We start from the raw sequence: 17,499 nt of genomic DNA, 5'->3' as shown, positions 1-17,499 counted from the left end.
GCCTATACACATTTCCCTGAAGTTTTCTCTATAGATCAGAATACAAGTGAATGTAGCAGTCCTCTATTACAATCCCTACACATGTGAGAATGTATTTTTGTTGTTCTTTGCTAGGTATAGAATTTCTGTATCATAATCTTTTCCTCTCAAAAACGTAAATGCTACTCCATCTTCTTCTGACATTTATTGTACTAGAGAAGCTCAATGTTTGTGATAACATTTTTTAAATGACTTATTGTAGAAATTTGTTTATGTCTGAAATTCAGAAATTTTGCCAGACTATTTTTAAGCATAGATTTCTATGACTACTTTTGCCTTGTTTTCAGTGAAGCTTTTGAATCTGAACTTTCTGTTTCTGGTAGTAATCATTTCCACTATTATTTATTACCATTGCTTTTCCCCGTTTTATAATATCTCTCTTCCTTAAATCATTACTATGTATGTATTTTTCATCTTTCAATCTTTTCTTCTGATTTATGGGAGCTTTCTTAAAATTATACCCATCACAGGGGCACCAGGGTGGTGCAGTCAGTTAGTTGTCAGATTCTTGGTTTCAGCTCAGGTCATAATCTCAGGGTAATGGGATCGGGTCCTACATCAGGCTTCATGTTCAGCTCAGAGTCTGCTTGAGACTTTCTCTCCCTCTACCTCTCCCTCAACTCTCTCTGTCTTTCAAATAAATAAAAAATTTTTAAAAAATTATCCCCATCAACAATTCAGTTTTCTATAAGATCTAACCTTCAGGTCTCTGCTTTAGTTGGTTTTTAAAAATTTGATAATCGTATTTTTCATCCGAAAAAAATTATCTCAGGAAAAAGATGTGCAATAATCTCTAAACTTTTCTTTGAGGAAGTATCTAGTTTTCAGGTGCTCATATGTTTTGATTTCTTAGACTGATTGCCTTCTTCTGAACTACTGACATATTCCATAGACCAGATAGCATTTCTGCTCATTTATGTTTCACGAGGGACAGCGAGAGAGAAAGTAGAATGTTTGTCAACGTGACTGAAGATTGTGTGAATTCCTGTTCCTCCTCAGTCAGGCTTTTTTTAAAAAATTTTTTATTTTTTATAAACATATATTTTTATCCCCAGGGTTGTTTTTTTTGACAGACTATTTCTTCACTTAAGAAGATTTCTCCCTCTATCTGCTTCCCCTGCTCTGCCTTACAGAAGTTCTTCAAGTTTTCATGAATGCAGATGACCCTTCCCCAATTTTTGGCACAGGCACCTTTTCCCCCTATTTTAGTCACTGTTTTTGGTGTGTTCAGTGGTATGGGCAGAGTTGGCAGGAAGGTGAGGAGAGGAGTCAGAAGGTGTAGGTGCAGAGAGAGACTTAGATCATGTTGAATCAAAAACCTACTACAAAGATAGGAATGAAAACTCTGGCAATCAGCTGGACTATTTCATGAGCCCCATCTACAAAAAGGAATGGAAACTTTTTATCCTTCCTTTGGTGAATTTGTGCCCAAATAGTACTGTGTGCTAAGTCTTTCTGCTTCACTTGTCCTATCTTCACATCATTATTCTTGTCTCAATTTACAGAAAAATGTGGACAAGGAGTTCTACCTGTTTCCCACAGTGTTTGATGAGAATGAAAGTTTACTCCTGGATGAGAATATTAGAATGTTTACAACCGCACCTCATCTAGTGAATAAGGAAGATGAAGATTTTCAGGAATCTAATAAGATGCACTGTGAGTATGCATCACCTGCCAATATTGAGTTATTTCAGCACGGCCCTTGTAACGCTTTTAATGAAACCAAAATGCTAATTACCTTGCCCATTGATTAATTTTCAACAAATGATTAAATACAGCTCTGAGGGTAATATTAATATTTAAGGTGTCAGTCAATTATTTTTCATTTTGCTTAATCTAGAATAATAAAACATAAAATCTATCAATTAGATACCTGGTCCTTAAAATATAGTTCCTGGATCAGCAGCTTTAGCATGACCCAGGGACTCCCTACCTACTGGATCAGAAACTTTATGGGTGAGGCCAGCAATCTCTATGTAACAAAACCTTCTACATCATTGTAATATGCCTAAATTTGAGAACTACTGGATTAGATGCTTTTCTCATCTGTGGTTTAATAGCGACAGCCTCATTTTATTATTCAAAAGAAAGAAAGATGTGGCCTCTGTTGTTGATGCATTTTAATGAATCTCACCCTTGACAACAAATTAGAATTCCCCTGGGAGTTTTATTAGAACTGTTAAAACTATTTTTTAAGTGCTCAGGGAAACCTCCAGAAATTCTTATTTAATTGAAACCTAGCATCAGATTTTCTTTTTTGTTCCCAGAATAATTCTAGAGGTTTAGAGACAGTGAACTAATTGTTCAGAATGCCCACGCTGCTAATGGACTACATGTGAAAATCACCATAGTAAGAAGAAACAAATGTAAAGTTGTGTTAAAAACTCATGTTGCTTTTTTAATTGAATCTATACTGGTCACAATCATGATAATATTTCGAGTTTGCATTTTTACATTTTGGAGAGGTCAAGAGTATTACCTATTAGTAAGAGCAGTGAAAGAAAACTTCCTGCATTCACTCTGTTATTCAAGATGAATCAGACAATTTTCCATCCAGAGCAACAAACACATTCCCAGTCTGCAGTGCCCAGGAATAGCTCTTATTATTCATTCATTTGGGTCCTCACAAATCCAACTCTTGAGAGAACTAAGAAATGGTTAGCTGGGAAGAACATTGCAGAACTTCAAGAACCCTGCCTTCAGCTCTTCCTCTTCTAGCCAGGGATGTTCTGAGGGTGTTGGGTACAGCAAGAGGTTGCAGAGACACTCCTGATGCATAATGGGTTGGGGCAGCATGAATGGGTCTTTCAAAAATTAGATCAACAAAGCTGGCTCTGGAAAATCTGGGAGGTTGTCACGTAGGAGGACATATGACAAATCACTTTCAAAATGTTATTTCCCGACTTTTACAGCCATGAATGGATTCATGTATGGGAATCAGCCTGGTCTCAACATGTGCCAAGGAGATTCAGTCATGTGGTATTTATTCAGTGCTGGAAATGAGGCTGATGTACATGGGATTTACTTCACAGGAAACACGTATCTGTCAAAAGGAGAAAGAAGAGATACAGCAAACCTCTTCCCTCAAAAAAGTGTTACACTCCTCATGCAGCCTGATACTGAAGGTACATTTCTTTAAAGCCAAGACAAGTCTCTGCTAAATGGATTCGTGTCATTTTGGCTTAAAAAGCTGGGTTGGGTGATCAACTCATCCCTTCCCCAAGACCCCAGGTGTGTGCCCTTCCCTCCCTTGAAGAGCATGTCTGGGCCACTGTTAGCTAAGCGTGTGGCAGATAGGTCCATTTCCTGCCTGCTGAGGGGAAGGGAGGAAGTGACAAGTGAAGAGCAGACTGTGGTTTTTTCACATTTCCATGTAATAGAGTCCTTGGGATGTTCTCTTGTTAAGTTATGTTCCTTTTAACAATAGCTGGCAAATCAGACTAAAAAAGGAATGACTTCTCTAACAGCTCTGCAGTTAGACTTTTGGTAATCTCTCTGAAGCCTTCATGTATTGTTGGCTTGTTGGCTGTTTGTGTTTGAGTGTCCCATGCTAGAATGATAGCTGTGCAACCTCAGAGATACCTGTGGCCTGGTTCTGAATGAGTAAGACAAACTGAAACAAGAAAGAAAGATCTTTAACCGAAATGTAAAACACACTAACTTGCTTCAGGCTTTATCTGGTTCATCATATACCACTACAATGTAAGACAAGTCCAGTGTCACCTCTTTCTTCATTAGACAAGTGTAAATACAACAGTCAACAAAAGACATAAAGTGCCTTTTCTTGTGAAGTGGAAATTCTAATGCAGGGAGACAGACAAGAAGCAAGTATATTTTTATATATAAATGTGGTTATAAACATTATCAAGAAAAATAAGGCAGAAAAAGGGGCTTGTGACTGATGGGGGAAGGTGGGTAACAATTCTTTGAGATGGTGACAATTATTGAGAAGCTTGAATAAAGTGAGGACATAAGCTATGTAGATATTTTGGGAAGGAGTATTCCAGGCAGAGGAAATAGCAAGGGCAGAGGCCCTGAGGCAGGCACACACTTGACCTGTTTTAAGAACAGCAAAGAAGCTTCTGTGACTGGAACAGAGTGAGTGGTAGCTCATGTGATCATCCAGGAAGAGGAAAGAGCAAGGGCAAAGGCCCTGAGGCAGGCACACACTTGACCTGGTCTAAGAACAGCAAAGAAGCCTCTGTGACTGGAATAGAGTTGAATGGTAGCTGAGGTGATCTTCCATCTGAGCCACGTGTTGATCCTGAGTGAGCTGAAGAGCCACAGAAGGTGCTGAGCAAAGGAGTGACACGCTTCCTTATTTACCATTCCAGGGACTTTTGATGTTGAATGCCTAACAACTGATCACTACACAGGAGGCATGAAGCAGAAATACACTGTGAACAAATGCAGGGGACAGTCTGACGATCCAAACTTCTACGTGTCACACAGGACCTACTACATCGCAGCAGTAGAGGTGGAATGGGATTATTCCCCAAGCAGGGAATGGGAACGGGAGCTGCATCACTTACAAGAACAAAAGTAAATCTTCAGCCTCGGATTCCCAATTTTTTTTTAGTTTTCTCTTTCAGAGAATTAAGAATTATGCTAAATTTTAGAAACACAAACAGTTGCATTAAACTGTAACAACAGAACTATAGCAGAATGCCTCCCAGGAACATTTCCTCATTAATTTCTGTTCTGGCATTTTTCTCACAGGAAAATTTCCATCTATCTCATTTGATTCTTTGTAGTCCCTCTTTCTTTCTTTTCTGTTGGATTGTCTTCTTATGCTCACGTGTCCTTATCTTGCTATTGATCGTCAAACTTAAACAAAATTCAATGCCTAAATTCAGACCTTAAATATTATTTCCTTATCAGCCGTTTGCTGCTTTTCTTATTTTTCCTTCAGAGAGTTCCTTATCGGTTCAGTAATCTGTTCTTTTACATTCTTAAAACCATTATGTGTGAAGAATATTTTAAATTCTTGAGGGTGGTAGAGTAGACATGGTCTATGTCCTCAAGAAGTCATAGGAAAATATACTTCAAAACCACCAACAACATGAACATTATAGAAATGTAAAAAATAACTTCATTGTGAATAAGTGTAAGTAAAGGATCATTATTGGAGCTTTGGAAACTGCACATTAAGCAGTATCACCAGACACTTCGTGAAGACTTTTCCAACCACTCTTCCCTCCATCATCTCACACATCATGCACTAAGCTTTCACAAATATGATTTGAGAGATCAGACATGTGCTCGGATCTGGGGTGCCCAACATCTCTGGTAACCTGCAGCTAAGCAAATGTTAGCTGGCTAGTCTGACTGACTAATGGGGAGTATGTTTGCAGTATAAAGTAGTGAAAGGTAATTTCAAGTGACAGGAGTAAAATAGTCAGAAGGCTGCAGGAGTTGGGGCATCAAGGTGACTCAGTTAGTTGAGCAGCCGACTATTGATTTTGATTCAGGTCATGATCTCAGCGTCCTGGGATCGAGCCCTACTTCAAGCTTCGTGCTCAGTGAGCAGTCTATTTGGGATTCTGTCTCTCCCTCTCCCTCTGTCCCTTTCCTTGCTTGCAATCTCCCACTGTCTCTCTTGCTAAAATAAATAAATAAAAATCTTTAAAAAGAAAAAGTCTACAGGGGCCATGAGGAGTCATTGCAAACTTAAGATAAAAGGATTGGTTGAAAACACTGGGCCATTTCAGCTCTTATAAGCCAGAAATACTGCAGGAACCAGAGAATCCTTCATGGATGAAATCTGGGCTCAGAATTTTAGGGCTATAAAGAAATTTTAAAGATCATCTCATCTCATACCTCATTTTGGGGGTGAGGAACCTGAGGGTCAACCAGGCAATGACTAACTGGAGGTCATTTTACTAGTGGAAGAGTCAGCACAGGTCTTGGATGGCTCTCCTCCCAGCAAGGAGCACTTTCTACCATGCCTATCTGTTTTCAAAGTCTTACTCTTTCTTGCTGGAATAGGAGAATGCTATTAAAAATTTGCATAATTACTTAAATGAAAACTGTGTTTTAGTCAAAAATTTAAACTCGGTTTCCACTTTCATTAAGACAGTTACTAACCTTAGTGTGTGTATTGTTTTTTTTTTTTAAGTGTTTCAAATGCATTTTTAGATAAGGAGGAATTCTACATAGGCTCCAAATACAAGAAAGTTGTGTATCGGCAATACACCGACAGCACGTTCAGAGTTCCCATGGAGAGAAATGCTGAAGAAGAACATCTGGGAATTCTAGGTACTCTAATCATCGGGTGTGGGGTAGCTATGCGTCCAAGGGTTTAATTTCCCAGTTCATAGTTCAAGGTATTCAAATAAAAAGAAAAGTTCCATAATAAAAATGAGAAGCCTGTATTTTCTAAAAATATTTCAAAAACATTGCTTATTTTTCTCAGAAACAATGTATTATCCCATATGCTAGTGAAATTATATGTATCTGGTGTTCATCAAAATGATGCCTGTGAATTTTGGTGAAATTCCTAGAAATTATTTTCTAATGAAAATCTTCACCAGATTCTGTTATTCCACCACTCTTCCAGCTCCCAAATCATAGTTATTAGTTTTTTTTTTAATTGACATCTAGTAGTTAGCTTCAAGAGAAAAAAAATGTACACATAGACAAGGAAATAAAGAAAGAAAAAATTGTTACCATACACAAGGCATGGGAAAAGTTGCTCTTGATTTTTCAGGAATCCTTTTAAGAGAGAATGTCTAAGAACTTGACCAACAGTTGTCTTGGGAATTTTCTGGAAAATCATCAAGTGCAGGGGACATCACTCCCAACCCCATCATATTTCCATACTAATAGGATACTGTGAGGCATGTTATCCTCAGCCCCTGAAATAAGACACCCAAGGGAGAATGGCATTGTTACTGGGTTGTGGAAATTCTTAGCAGCAGACTAGCTAAGACTGGCTACAGAAGAAGGTAGAAATGGGAGGGGTGGTGCCACCCACCCTTCCAAATGCTGTACTGCCACAAATTCACACTCAGGAAGGTCTGGAAGTCCAAATGCAGAGAAATGAGAGCAAGTGCTGCCCAATGACTCTTGGTCAGGGTAGGGTCATAGCTGACTCAGTAGGATTAGGCCATTGCCCTTACAAGGGACTTTCAGGCCAAAACGTCCTCTAGGATTCTAGAGCACCCCCGGTTTCCATTTCTGGAGGCAACCATTCCTAGTGTTTTTATTCTGAATCCTCTGAGACCTGGTGTAAATCCAAGAGTAATTTAGTATGAAGCAATTTGGCAATTTAGTATGACTTCTGCCTTCATGCTAAGAAAGTTACCTGATCTTTGCTTCTGTTACTGAGTTAAACCTTCTTATCTGATAGGTATATAAGCTACTCTTCTTTTCTGCCCTTGCCAGGTCCACAACTTCATGCAGATGTTGGAGACATAGTTAAAATTATCTTTAAAAACATGGCCACAAGGCCCTACTCAATACATGCCCATGGGGTGAAAACAGAGAGTTCTACAGTTACTCCAACTTTACCAGGTACTCATGGCAGGGGGTGGGAAGAGTGGGGCGTGGCATTTTAATAGACTTTACAGGCTTCCCACAAATGACTGTTATCAGAGAGGTATTTCTTCCAAATGAGTGTCTTAAGGAAGTAAAGAAAGAGGTGGTTAAGACGGCATGCAGGGTGGCGCCTGGGTGGCTCAGTCAGTTGAGTATGCCTTCAGCTCAGGTGATGATCTCAAGGTCCTAGGACCAGGCCCCCTGTCGGGTTCCCTGCTCAGTGGAGAGTCTGCTTCTCCCTCTCCCTCTGGCATCCCCGCCCCCCAGCTTGTGCTCTCCCTCTTTCTCCCCTTGTCTCAAATAAGTAAAATCTTTAAAAAATTTAAAAAAAATTTTTTAAAAAGAGGTCATGCAGGGAGGGTGTATCTGTGTGTACGCCTCCATGCACATACAAGGAAAGGGAAAGGAAGGGAAGGGAGAAAGAGAGAGAGGGAGAGAACGAGAGAGGGGTGCACAGAACTGTAAGGAAAACATCTGTGAGTACTGTATCTGCAAATATTCAAGGTGGAATGAGCAGAGATGATCTCTCCACACCCACACAGCATTTACTGCATACTGTGTGTGGTTGAATGCTTCCATGCCGGTAGCTGAAGGCAAGGTCTTAAGGGCAGAGACCACCCCATGGAATTTTAAACTCCCCAATTCTAGCCCAATATCTGGTATGTATGGAAACGCAATAACTGCAGTTAACACAGTGCAAAAGCTGGAAGAGGTTAAATACACTTCCTTTAATTAAAAACTATATTTTTCTTCTTTCAGTTGTAAAGTTGGCTTCTGGCTATTTCTTAGTAATTTAGCAGTTCCCAAATTTGGCAAGTGAGAAAAAAATGGGTGAGAAAAAATAAATTACACTATAAAGTTGGTCGTGTGAATTCAGGGGATTAGAAATAAAAAGCCCTGCCCTTGTGACTCTCATATTCTTTCAAAAGAGGTAAATATACATAGTACCAATGTATAAAAGGTGCTATGGAAAAGATTAAAGTGAATGAGAGAGAGAGGAAGTAACAAGAGCACTGTTTTAAGTAGGGTGATCAGGAGGGCTTCTTTGAGGAGGCGCCACTGGTGAAGACACCTAAATGGTAAGTCATGAGCTACAGGGAGTTATGGGGGAAGAGCATTCCAGGCCCTGAGAGGGGAAGAGCAAGGAGGCTAGAGGCCAGAGCAGAGCAAACAGGGGACAGAATGTGAGATGAGATCCAGGGAGGGCAGGGGGCTGGATGCAGGAGGAGGAAAGGGAACCTTAGAGGCCATAGTCGGAACCTCAGATTTTATACTGGTAACCATGTGAGGGCTTGAGCTGGAGAGTGATGATCTGATGAATACTCTGTGAAGTCCTCTTCTGGCTGACATGTGGGTTAAGTGACTTCGGAGGACAAGGGCAGAATCAAGGATCAGTTAGAGGACGATTGCAATAATCTGAGTTTTAAAAAAATGAGACTTGGACCAGGGTGGAAGCAGCTGAGGTGGTAAGTTGTCATATTCTGGTTGTATTTTAAAGGTGGAACTAACAGCCCTTGCTGAAAAATGAAGCATTAGGGAGCATTAGGGAAGGGAAGTCAAGGATAGCGCCAGCCTTTTGGGAAGCCACCATGGGTGGCAGAGCAGGTTGGAGAATGGAGAAGAAAAGGAAACATTATTTTTTGGCTGATGAGATTTTAAGAGTGTAGAGGAAAAGATGATAAATTCAGGTGGTGAATCTGTGTGCTATATTCTCAGTGAAAGGTTTTGCTTAGAAAAAAGGTGATGATGTAGGGGTGGGTAAGATGGAGGACTTAAGGAAAAAAGAAAAAGTCTACCACATCTCTTGAGGCCATCCTTCCTGTCCTGTTTGATTCCCTAGAAAAGGCTGGCCAGACTCTGGCTAATGAAAGTCTGAAAGCATGAGTATGTAACAGTGAGGTCTACATAAAGGGAGTAGATGGTTAAGAGGCCACACAGACAGAGCACACAAGTCAAGGTCTGGTGAGGAGCTGGATAGGAACCCCTGAGATAACTGGAAGCAGAGATCAGCCTGGAGAAGAGCCCAGAGCACAGGGAAGAAGGGCAAGGCCTTGGCAAGTTAGGAGGGTAGAGCAACTGGCTATCTTCAAAGTGTCAATGTCTAGGGTGTGGTAGTGTCCTGTAAGTGACCGAGCTGTGTATGGTATGACAGAGTGGGACAAGTCAGTGACCCTAAGATCCCATGAGCTAATGGCTCTGCACCAAGAATTATGGAATCACTAGGGATAATGGTGAAAAAGGAGAAAAGGAAGACTAAAGTGAAACCGAGGGAAGGACACAAGGCATGCAGTTGCAAACACAGAGAAGGCTTGGGGAAGGTGTTGCGCTGGGGGAAATCACTTGATGGTTGAAGAGTGTTTTACAGGAACAGACTTAAAGCTAAAAAAAGATATGTTATAAAGTTCCTTCAAATTAGTGATATTAGTATTGCCAGGTTCTGGCTTCGTGGTATTATATGTGTGTGTATATGGCTAGTTAATCCCTGAGTGACAAAGAAGATCTAAAAGTATGTCTTAGAGTTTGTCTTAAGACTAAATTCCTAAAAACAATTTAGAGCTCCACTACTTTTTAACACTAATTACCTTGACATTTCCAGTTTCTAAGTCACAAGTTATTAAGACTCAGTATATATTTATTTATCAAATATATACCAAATATAACCAGATACATTAACACTTGATCTATTCAGGTGAAATTCGCACTTACAAATGGAAGATCCCAGAAAGATCTGGAGCTGGAATAAAGGATTCTGCTTGTATTCCGTGGGCTTACTATTCAACTGTGGATCAAGTTAAGGTAAACTTTAAATCATTTGTGTTTTGTGAAAACTCCCAAATTAGACACACAGTTGAAGGAAGATGAGATCAGAGTTTTCTTGTGATCCAATTTGATCTTAAAATCCCAGAAAAGGAAGCTTTTCTACAATTCACTTTGGTTTCATTTTTTTGGTTTGTTTCTTTTTAAGGATAAAGTTGTAATTGTGTTAACCCTATGACTTCCGATTGTGGGTAACACAGAATTAAATATTAATGCAGTTATTTTATTTCCTTTTTACATAAAAATACATTAAACCCAAAGAACTGAGGTACATGATTTCAGAGCTCTACTAACGATAATAGAAGTGTTGATCTCAGTAGTCAATCTAGCACAACTAAAGCTACTTGATTGAATATTTCAAAGCCAACAAAACACTCAACAACTGAGAATCAAAACTTGTTCATAGATTCATTTGTAGAATTAAATCTCGAGTCCAAACCTCTCTCCTAAACTCTAGACCTGGCTATGTGAACATCTCCACAAGCATGTCCCACCAGGGGAAACCAGCCACTGTGACATGGAATTGAGATCCATCTCCACCTCTTGTCTTTCCTATAGCAATACCACAAGTTCCAAATCTACTCATTTGTTCAGGCTGGAATCCGGGGTATGAAGTATCTAGTTCTTCCCCTTGGCTTACATAGGCAGTCTACCCACCTACATATAATTCAGTCTATTCCTTCTCTCTGTCTCCACAGAACGGGTCTTTGTAATTTGCCTAACTACTGCAATGGCCCCCAGTATCCAGTCTCTTCCTCCTTCAATCCTTCCTTCACTCACCACCAGGACGACTGGTCTAAAATGCAAATATGTTGTCATGCCATGTTCAATTTTTCAGTGGCTCCTTATGACCCACAAGATAAAATCTGAAGTTGCTGAACATGATAGAGCTTGAAGGCCTTCCAGACCTAATCAGCCATTACTGACACCCCCAAACCAAACAGCTCATAGATTTGTCAATTGTTGTCTTCCTCCTCTGTGTCCATTTGTACTTTATGAACCTCCATCACCACAAGTGATTCATTTCTTCCATCCTCTGTTTTCGCTACTAGACCAAGTTCCTGGAGGGCACAGGCTTTGTTTGATTCATCTCTGGATTTTGAGACTGGTATAGTGCTCAATTTATGGAATAGGCAATCCAACACCATCCATGGGGTTCTTTTACATTGCTGTTCATTAGCTGAGCTAATATTTGGCTTCCGCATGTACTTCTGTTACTTCAGCATCACCCATTCAACCTACCTACCATTCACCATTAGGCCAACTTATCTACAAGTGGAGGTGATGATCTGACAGTACCACATTAGGCAAAGTCTATGACTTAAATCGGTCCTTCTAAAATTCCCAAGGTCCCAGTTGTCAGAAATGCTGATTTTATCACAAGGATCACTGATGTTTTTGCTTGTTTTCAGGATCTCTATAGTGGATTAATTGGCCCACTGATTGTTTGCCGGAAACATTACATGAAAGTATTCAATCCCATAAGAAAACTGGAATTTTCCCTTCTGTTTTTTGTTTTTGATGAAAATGAATCCTGGTACATAGATGACAACATCAAAACATACTCTGAACACCCCGAGAAAGTAAACAAAGATGATGAGGAATTCATAGAAAGCAATAAAATGCATGGTATGAGACATTATTTTAACCCTAAATTCCCCCTGTTCTTCCTTCAAATGAAATTAGTTTGGAGACTATTCATTTTATAATAAGGCGGTTCTGCCTTACTCTGTATGTGAGTTAGAATTCTGTTCCAAGCAAAAGCCACCTATTAACTTCTTTCCCCATTCCAAAATCTCATTCCCTTTTAAATTCACACTTAGGATTATGGATTTGGGTACTAAATGATTAGAAAAGAAGTGTGACTTTATTGACCTGAAAGTATTCATTTCCCTGTCTGTAGTGAAATAACTTCGATTACCTCAAAAAGGTCCCATACAGTAACCTAGTAATCATATTGTCAGTGAAACAGTTACTGATTTAAAATATCATGAAAAATAATTTTTAAAAATCATGTGATTTTCCCAGCTATTAATGGAAGAATGTTTGGGAACCTGCAAGGCCTCACTATGCACGTGGGAGATGAAGTCAACTGGTACCTGATGGGAATGGGCAATGAAATAGACTTGCACTCAGTACACTTTCATGGCCACAGCTTTGGGTATCAGGTAAGAGTGATCCACGGTCATTATTCTTGCCCTACTGGAAAGTGTTTTAACACAAATGAAGAAAATATTTCCCTAGAGAGACTTATGAAAAAAAAGTTTTAAGAGACTACTAAATTATTCCCAAAGAGTGTGCCATGCAGCAATTTCAATTGTTGTCACCAAGCTTTATTACACATTGGGCTCTTCATTGGATTTTTAGTGGGTTTTCGTGGAGTTCTGCTCACATATTTGCTGGGCGAGGCATAGACTCATTAGCAGAGAGGGTGGGAATGTCCATATGATGGATCAGAGGGTAGAGCCAAGACTTTATTATAACTTTTACCTGTTCTAACTTCTGAATCCTGAAATGGCCTAAAGTGAACAAGTTTATCATTTTGGTGTGAGGCAACTGATTGGTCCCAAGATCTCGAGGCTACTTCTGCCTCTCAGCCAATGCTGATTTCAGCAGGAGCCAAAAGCTCTCTTTCTTACCTTTGAGTTAATGTAAAAAATTCAGAAACTACCAAAAAGCCCATTGCAGAAAAGGCCATTTTGCTGTCTGTATCTTGGTTTATGCAGATGTTATATTCTTAGGGGACTTTCAGTTCTGTCCTTGCAGAAATACCACCCCCTTCCCCGCAAGTACTCTGTGTCTAATCTAGCCTCTACCTGAACTGCCTCAGGTTCTGGTATCTCCCTGGGCCTCCTTTCCTGCTCCCAGCATTACCTTCCCTGCCATAAAGCTTCACAGACCAGCTAATCTAGATGAGGTTCAGCAAAAGTGAGATTAGGACTGAAATGAGGCACAGCTAAATTCTGTGTAACTCAAGTGCAACGATAAAAGGCAAACTGAAGTTGAAGTGTAAGAGGTGCCACATGATCCAAATGGGAGAGTGGACTCTCCTTACATCTTCCCTTCACACGCACTTCGTGGCCATCCTGCCAGGCACTCAGCAGTACCAAGACAACATACCTCACTCTCTCTTTTTTTAACATATTCATCCACTTTTCCAATATCCCTGCACTGGGCAATGAAAGATTATTTGAAAGAACTCTCACATACAATAAGCATTATATAATATTTGTCATTTTTCTAATTAAGCACAGGGGCATTTATACTTCTGATGTCTTTGACGTTTTCCCTGGGACATACCAAACTCTAGAAATGTTTCCAAGGACACCTGGAATCTGGTTACTCCACTGTCACGTGACTGACCACATTCATGCTGGAATGGAGACTACTTACACGGTTCTGCCGAATGAAGGTGAATATCGAGCTAGCAATTCTAGAAGTCATATATCACCAATATAACTAAGATGCACTACTTTGCCTAAATATTTCCCCCAATAGGAAGCATTCATGAATTTGCTGCCCTGATCTCTTCATTCTCTACCTCGAAATAGGATTTTTTTTTTTTACTGCTAAATGGTGTGGGATACAGCTTATCCTCTGATTGCTGGTACTAATAACAGCACCAGAAGTCTCTCAGCTAATACAAACAGACACCACTCTGAGGCAGTGCAGTTATTCCTAAAGCTGATGTAAGGGAGTGGTCATGTTATTTACTGAAAGGCTAAGAAAAGACACACTTAGAATTTAATTTCGTTTTTACTAGAACACACTTAAACTTTTTTCGTAGTTGTTCTTGTGTACTTGGCACACAAGAAGTTTCTCCCCACCCATCCCCCCCCAAAACATCAATATAATTTCAAGTAGTCAGGCAGAAATGATGTCATTCTGTACTTCTAGGGGTGAGGGAAAGTATTGTTGATCACTGTCAGAGATTGTTTTAGTCCATTCAGGCTGCTCTAACACAATACCAGACTAGGTAGTCATTAAACAGCATATATTTATTTCCAGAACTGTGAAAATAAATATATGCTGTTTAATAACTACCTAGTCTGGTTCCTTCTCTGGTTACAGACTTCTTACTTAATCTTTGTATGGTGGAAGGGACAAGCTAGCTCCATGGGGCCTCTTTGACAAGGGCACTAATCCCATTCACAAGGGCTCCACCTTCACGACACAATCACCTCCCAAAGGCCCTACAAAGTTACTCTCAACCACAAGCATTAGGTTCTCAATGTAGGAATTTGAGGGGACACCAATGTCCAGACTATAGCAAAGATCCAGGGGAAAAAATGGAATCTAAATTCCCTGTTTCCCCCAGCCCATCAAGAATACTCCCTCCTGAAGCACAGGAAACACATGAAAAGAAACAGCCCTTTCCTGGGTAAATAATCACAAACTGTATTCTACAGAGTGAAATTCTGGTGTGTGGTTGCAGCCTTTGGTGTTTCTTGGGTCTTCTGAGTTCGGAATTGTTGGAATTGGTGATGGCCAATCCAACAGGGGGAAATGATGTAGAGAAAACAATGCTTTGTGTTTCCTCTTCAAAATGGGCATTAATGGGGACATATAAGTGAAAGAAAATATAGAAATAAATCTCCCCCAAATTAAGTCATTCAAAGATCAACAGTGAGTGCAAATGACAAGTTTTCATGTCTGCTCCAAGGTTTTACACAAATACCTGGTAATGCAAACGACAAGTTTTCATGTCTGCTCCAAGGTTTTACACAAATACCTGGTAATGTAAAAGCGATTCTTGTAAAAGCCTTTATTACAAAGAGTGGGACTGAGAGCCCCAGAACACCGAAGATGGGAAGAGGCTAATAAACCGCTGGGTCAATGCTAGTAACTCCTGAACAAGATGAAGAGTCAAATATGAGAGAGAGGCAATTTTCTCCACAATGAAAAACATCATAAGAAAAGAACTGTAGATATTCTGACATACTTAATGTAATGCTTCATTTCCCCTACAAGAGGAGGCATAAAAGACCTCCTTTGATAAATACAAAAGGTACTTTTTTTTTAGACTGTGACATTTCTACTACAGTCAGATAGCTTTTTGTCTGTAGGAAAAAAAAAAACTTGCCTAGCTTTCAGTTACTTACAGGCAAGGTCAGTATATTCTGTATTTTAGTAACTAGTGCAATCCAATCCAATACTCTGCATGGTAAATACCTAACCACCTGTTAGTTCAATGAAAAGGAATTTTTAAACTTTTTTGGACATAATTTCAGAATTACGGAAACGTTGTGAGAAGAGTACCAAAAATTCCCATATACCCTTCACCCAAATTCCTCAACTGTTAACATTTTACATAGCTACATTTGCTTTCCCTTTCTCTCTCCTATCTGCCCCCACCCTCTCTAACGTACATACACTAGTAAATACATATATAAAAAGTTATATGTAAAAAAAGTTATATGTATATAAACATATAGTAAATATATATATTTCCCAAAAATAAGAATATTATATATAAATACAATATACCTATCAAAATTAGGAAATTAAAGATGATTTAATAGTATAGACCCTTTTCAAATTTCACAAATTATTCTCATCACATTCTTTACAGAAAAAGAAGATCCCACTCATACGTTGTGTTTAGTTGGCTTGTCTTCTTAGTCTGAACAGTTTGTCTTTTATAACTTTGACTTTTTTTTTTTTTTTAAGATTTTATTTATTTATTTGACAGACAGAGATCACAAAGATTTATTTATGTGAGAGGGAAAGAGCTGGGCGGGGCAGGGAGATTCTCATGCAGTATCTCCACTGAGTGTAGAGATTGACGCAGGGCTTGATCTCATGACCCTGAAATCATGACCTGAGTCAAAATCAAGAGTTGGTCGCTCAACAGACTGAGCCTTCCAGGTGCTCTGAGTTTGACATTTTTAGAGAATACAGGGCAGCCACTTTGTAGAACGTTCTTTAATTTGGGTCTATCTAATGTTTCCTCATGACTAGATTTAAGTTATGCATTTTTTGGCAAGATTCTCATGGAAGTGATATTGTTTTTCTCAATATACATGTCAGGAGGCACAAGATACTGATTTTTTTTCCCCTTACTCATTATGTTAACTTTGAGCATTTGATTAAGGAGATTTCTGCCAGTTTTCCTTATTATAAAGTTAATATTTTTCCCTTTATAATTAATGAAGATCTTGCAGGGAGCAAAGTAATTTTTCTTTAGTTAAAGCAGTACTAGAATGAGACATGTTTTAAAACATATTTAAAAAATGGAAATTTCTGCCAGATACCCATCAACAGATGAATGGATAAGAAGATGTGGTGTGTGTGTGTGTATGTATGTATATATATATATATATATATATATATATATATAATGGAATATTACTGAGCCATCAAAGATAATGAATTCTTGTTATTTGCAATGATGTGGATGGAACTCGAGGGTATTATGCTAAGCAAAATAAGTTAGAGAAAGACAAATATCATATGATTTCACTCATTTGTGGAATTTAAAAAACAAAACAGATGAACACAGGGAAAGGGAAGAAAAATAAAAGGGGATGAAATCAAAGAAGGAGACAAACCATAAGAGACTCTTAACTCTAAAAACAAACAGGGTTGTTGGAGGGTAGGAGGGAGAGGTAAGGGTAACTGGGGGATGAGCATTAAGGAAGGTACTTGATATAATGAGCAATGGGTGTTTTATGCAACTGATAAATCATTGAATTCTACCTTTGAAACTAATAATACACTCTATGTTAACTAATTGATTTTAAATAAAAAAGAAAACAAGCAAAAAATGGAAAAATAGAAATGAATTGAGAATAATTAGAACACTACATCAAAAAACTAATGACATACTGTATGGTGACTAACATAACATAATAAAAAAACAATAATTAAACAAAATAACTAATATTAAAAATGAGAATATAGTTAAACCACATGACATATATAGTAGTCCCCCACTTATCCACAGGGAATATATTCCAAGACCCCCAGTGGCTGCCTGAAACCCTGGATAGTGCTGAATCCTATATATAACTATTTTTTTCCTATACATACACATCTATGATAAAGTCTAATTTATAATTAGGCACAGTAAGAGATTAACAACAATAATAATAAAATAGAACA

General features: G+C 38.9%; 1 protein-coding gene across 4 annotated transcripts in view; it reads left to right on the top strand.

The window, feature by feature from the left end:
- LOC122908590 (ceruloplasmin) overlaps positions 1–17,499 on the top strand; it is a 56,521-nt gene that overhangs the window by 28,212 nt on the left and 10,810 nt on the right. For all 4 annotated transcript variants that reach the window (XM_044251576.1, XM_044251575.1, XM_044251577.1 and 1 more), the window contains exons 10-18: positions 1,545–1,695; positions 2,952–3,164; positions 4,374–4,581; positions 6,158–6,297; positions 7,426–7,554; positions 10,268–10,374; positions 11,808–12,024; positions 12,424–12,563; positions 13,645–13,807. In XM_044251576.1, coding sequence (XP_044107511.1) covers positions 1,545–1,695; positions 2,952–3,164; positions 4,374–4,581; positions 6,158–6,297; positions 7,426–7,554; positions 10,268–10,374; positions 11,808–12,024; positions 12,424–12,563; positions 13,645–13,807 — 1,468 coding nt within the window. The remainder of the gene's footprint in view (positions 1–1,544; positions 1,696–2,951; positions 3,165–4,373; positions 4,582–6,157; positions 6,298–7,425; positions 7,555–10,267; positions 10,375–11,807; positions 12,025–12,423; positions 12,564–13,644; positions 13,808–17,499) is intronic.

The sequence above is a fragment of the Neovison vison genome, chromosome 6, assembly GCF_020171115.1.
Source record: "Neovison vison isolate M4711 chromosome 6, ASM_NN_V1, whole genome shotgun sequence".
Lineage (NCBI taxonomy): Eukaryota > Metazoa > Chordata > Mammalia > Carnivora > Mustelidae > Neogale > Neogale vison.
Note: the sequence above shows the minus strand (reverse complement) of the source record. Positions and strands in the feature narration are given on the sequence as shown.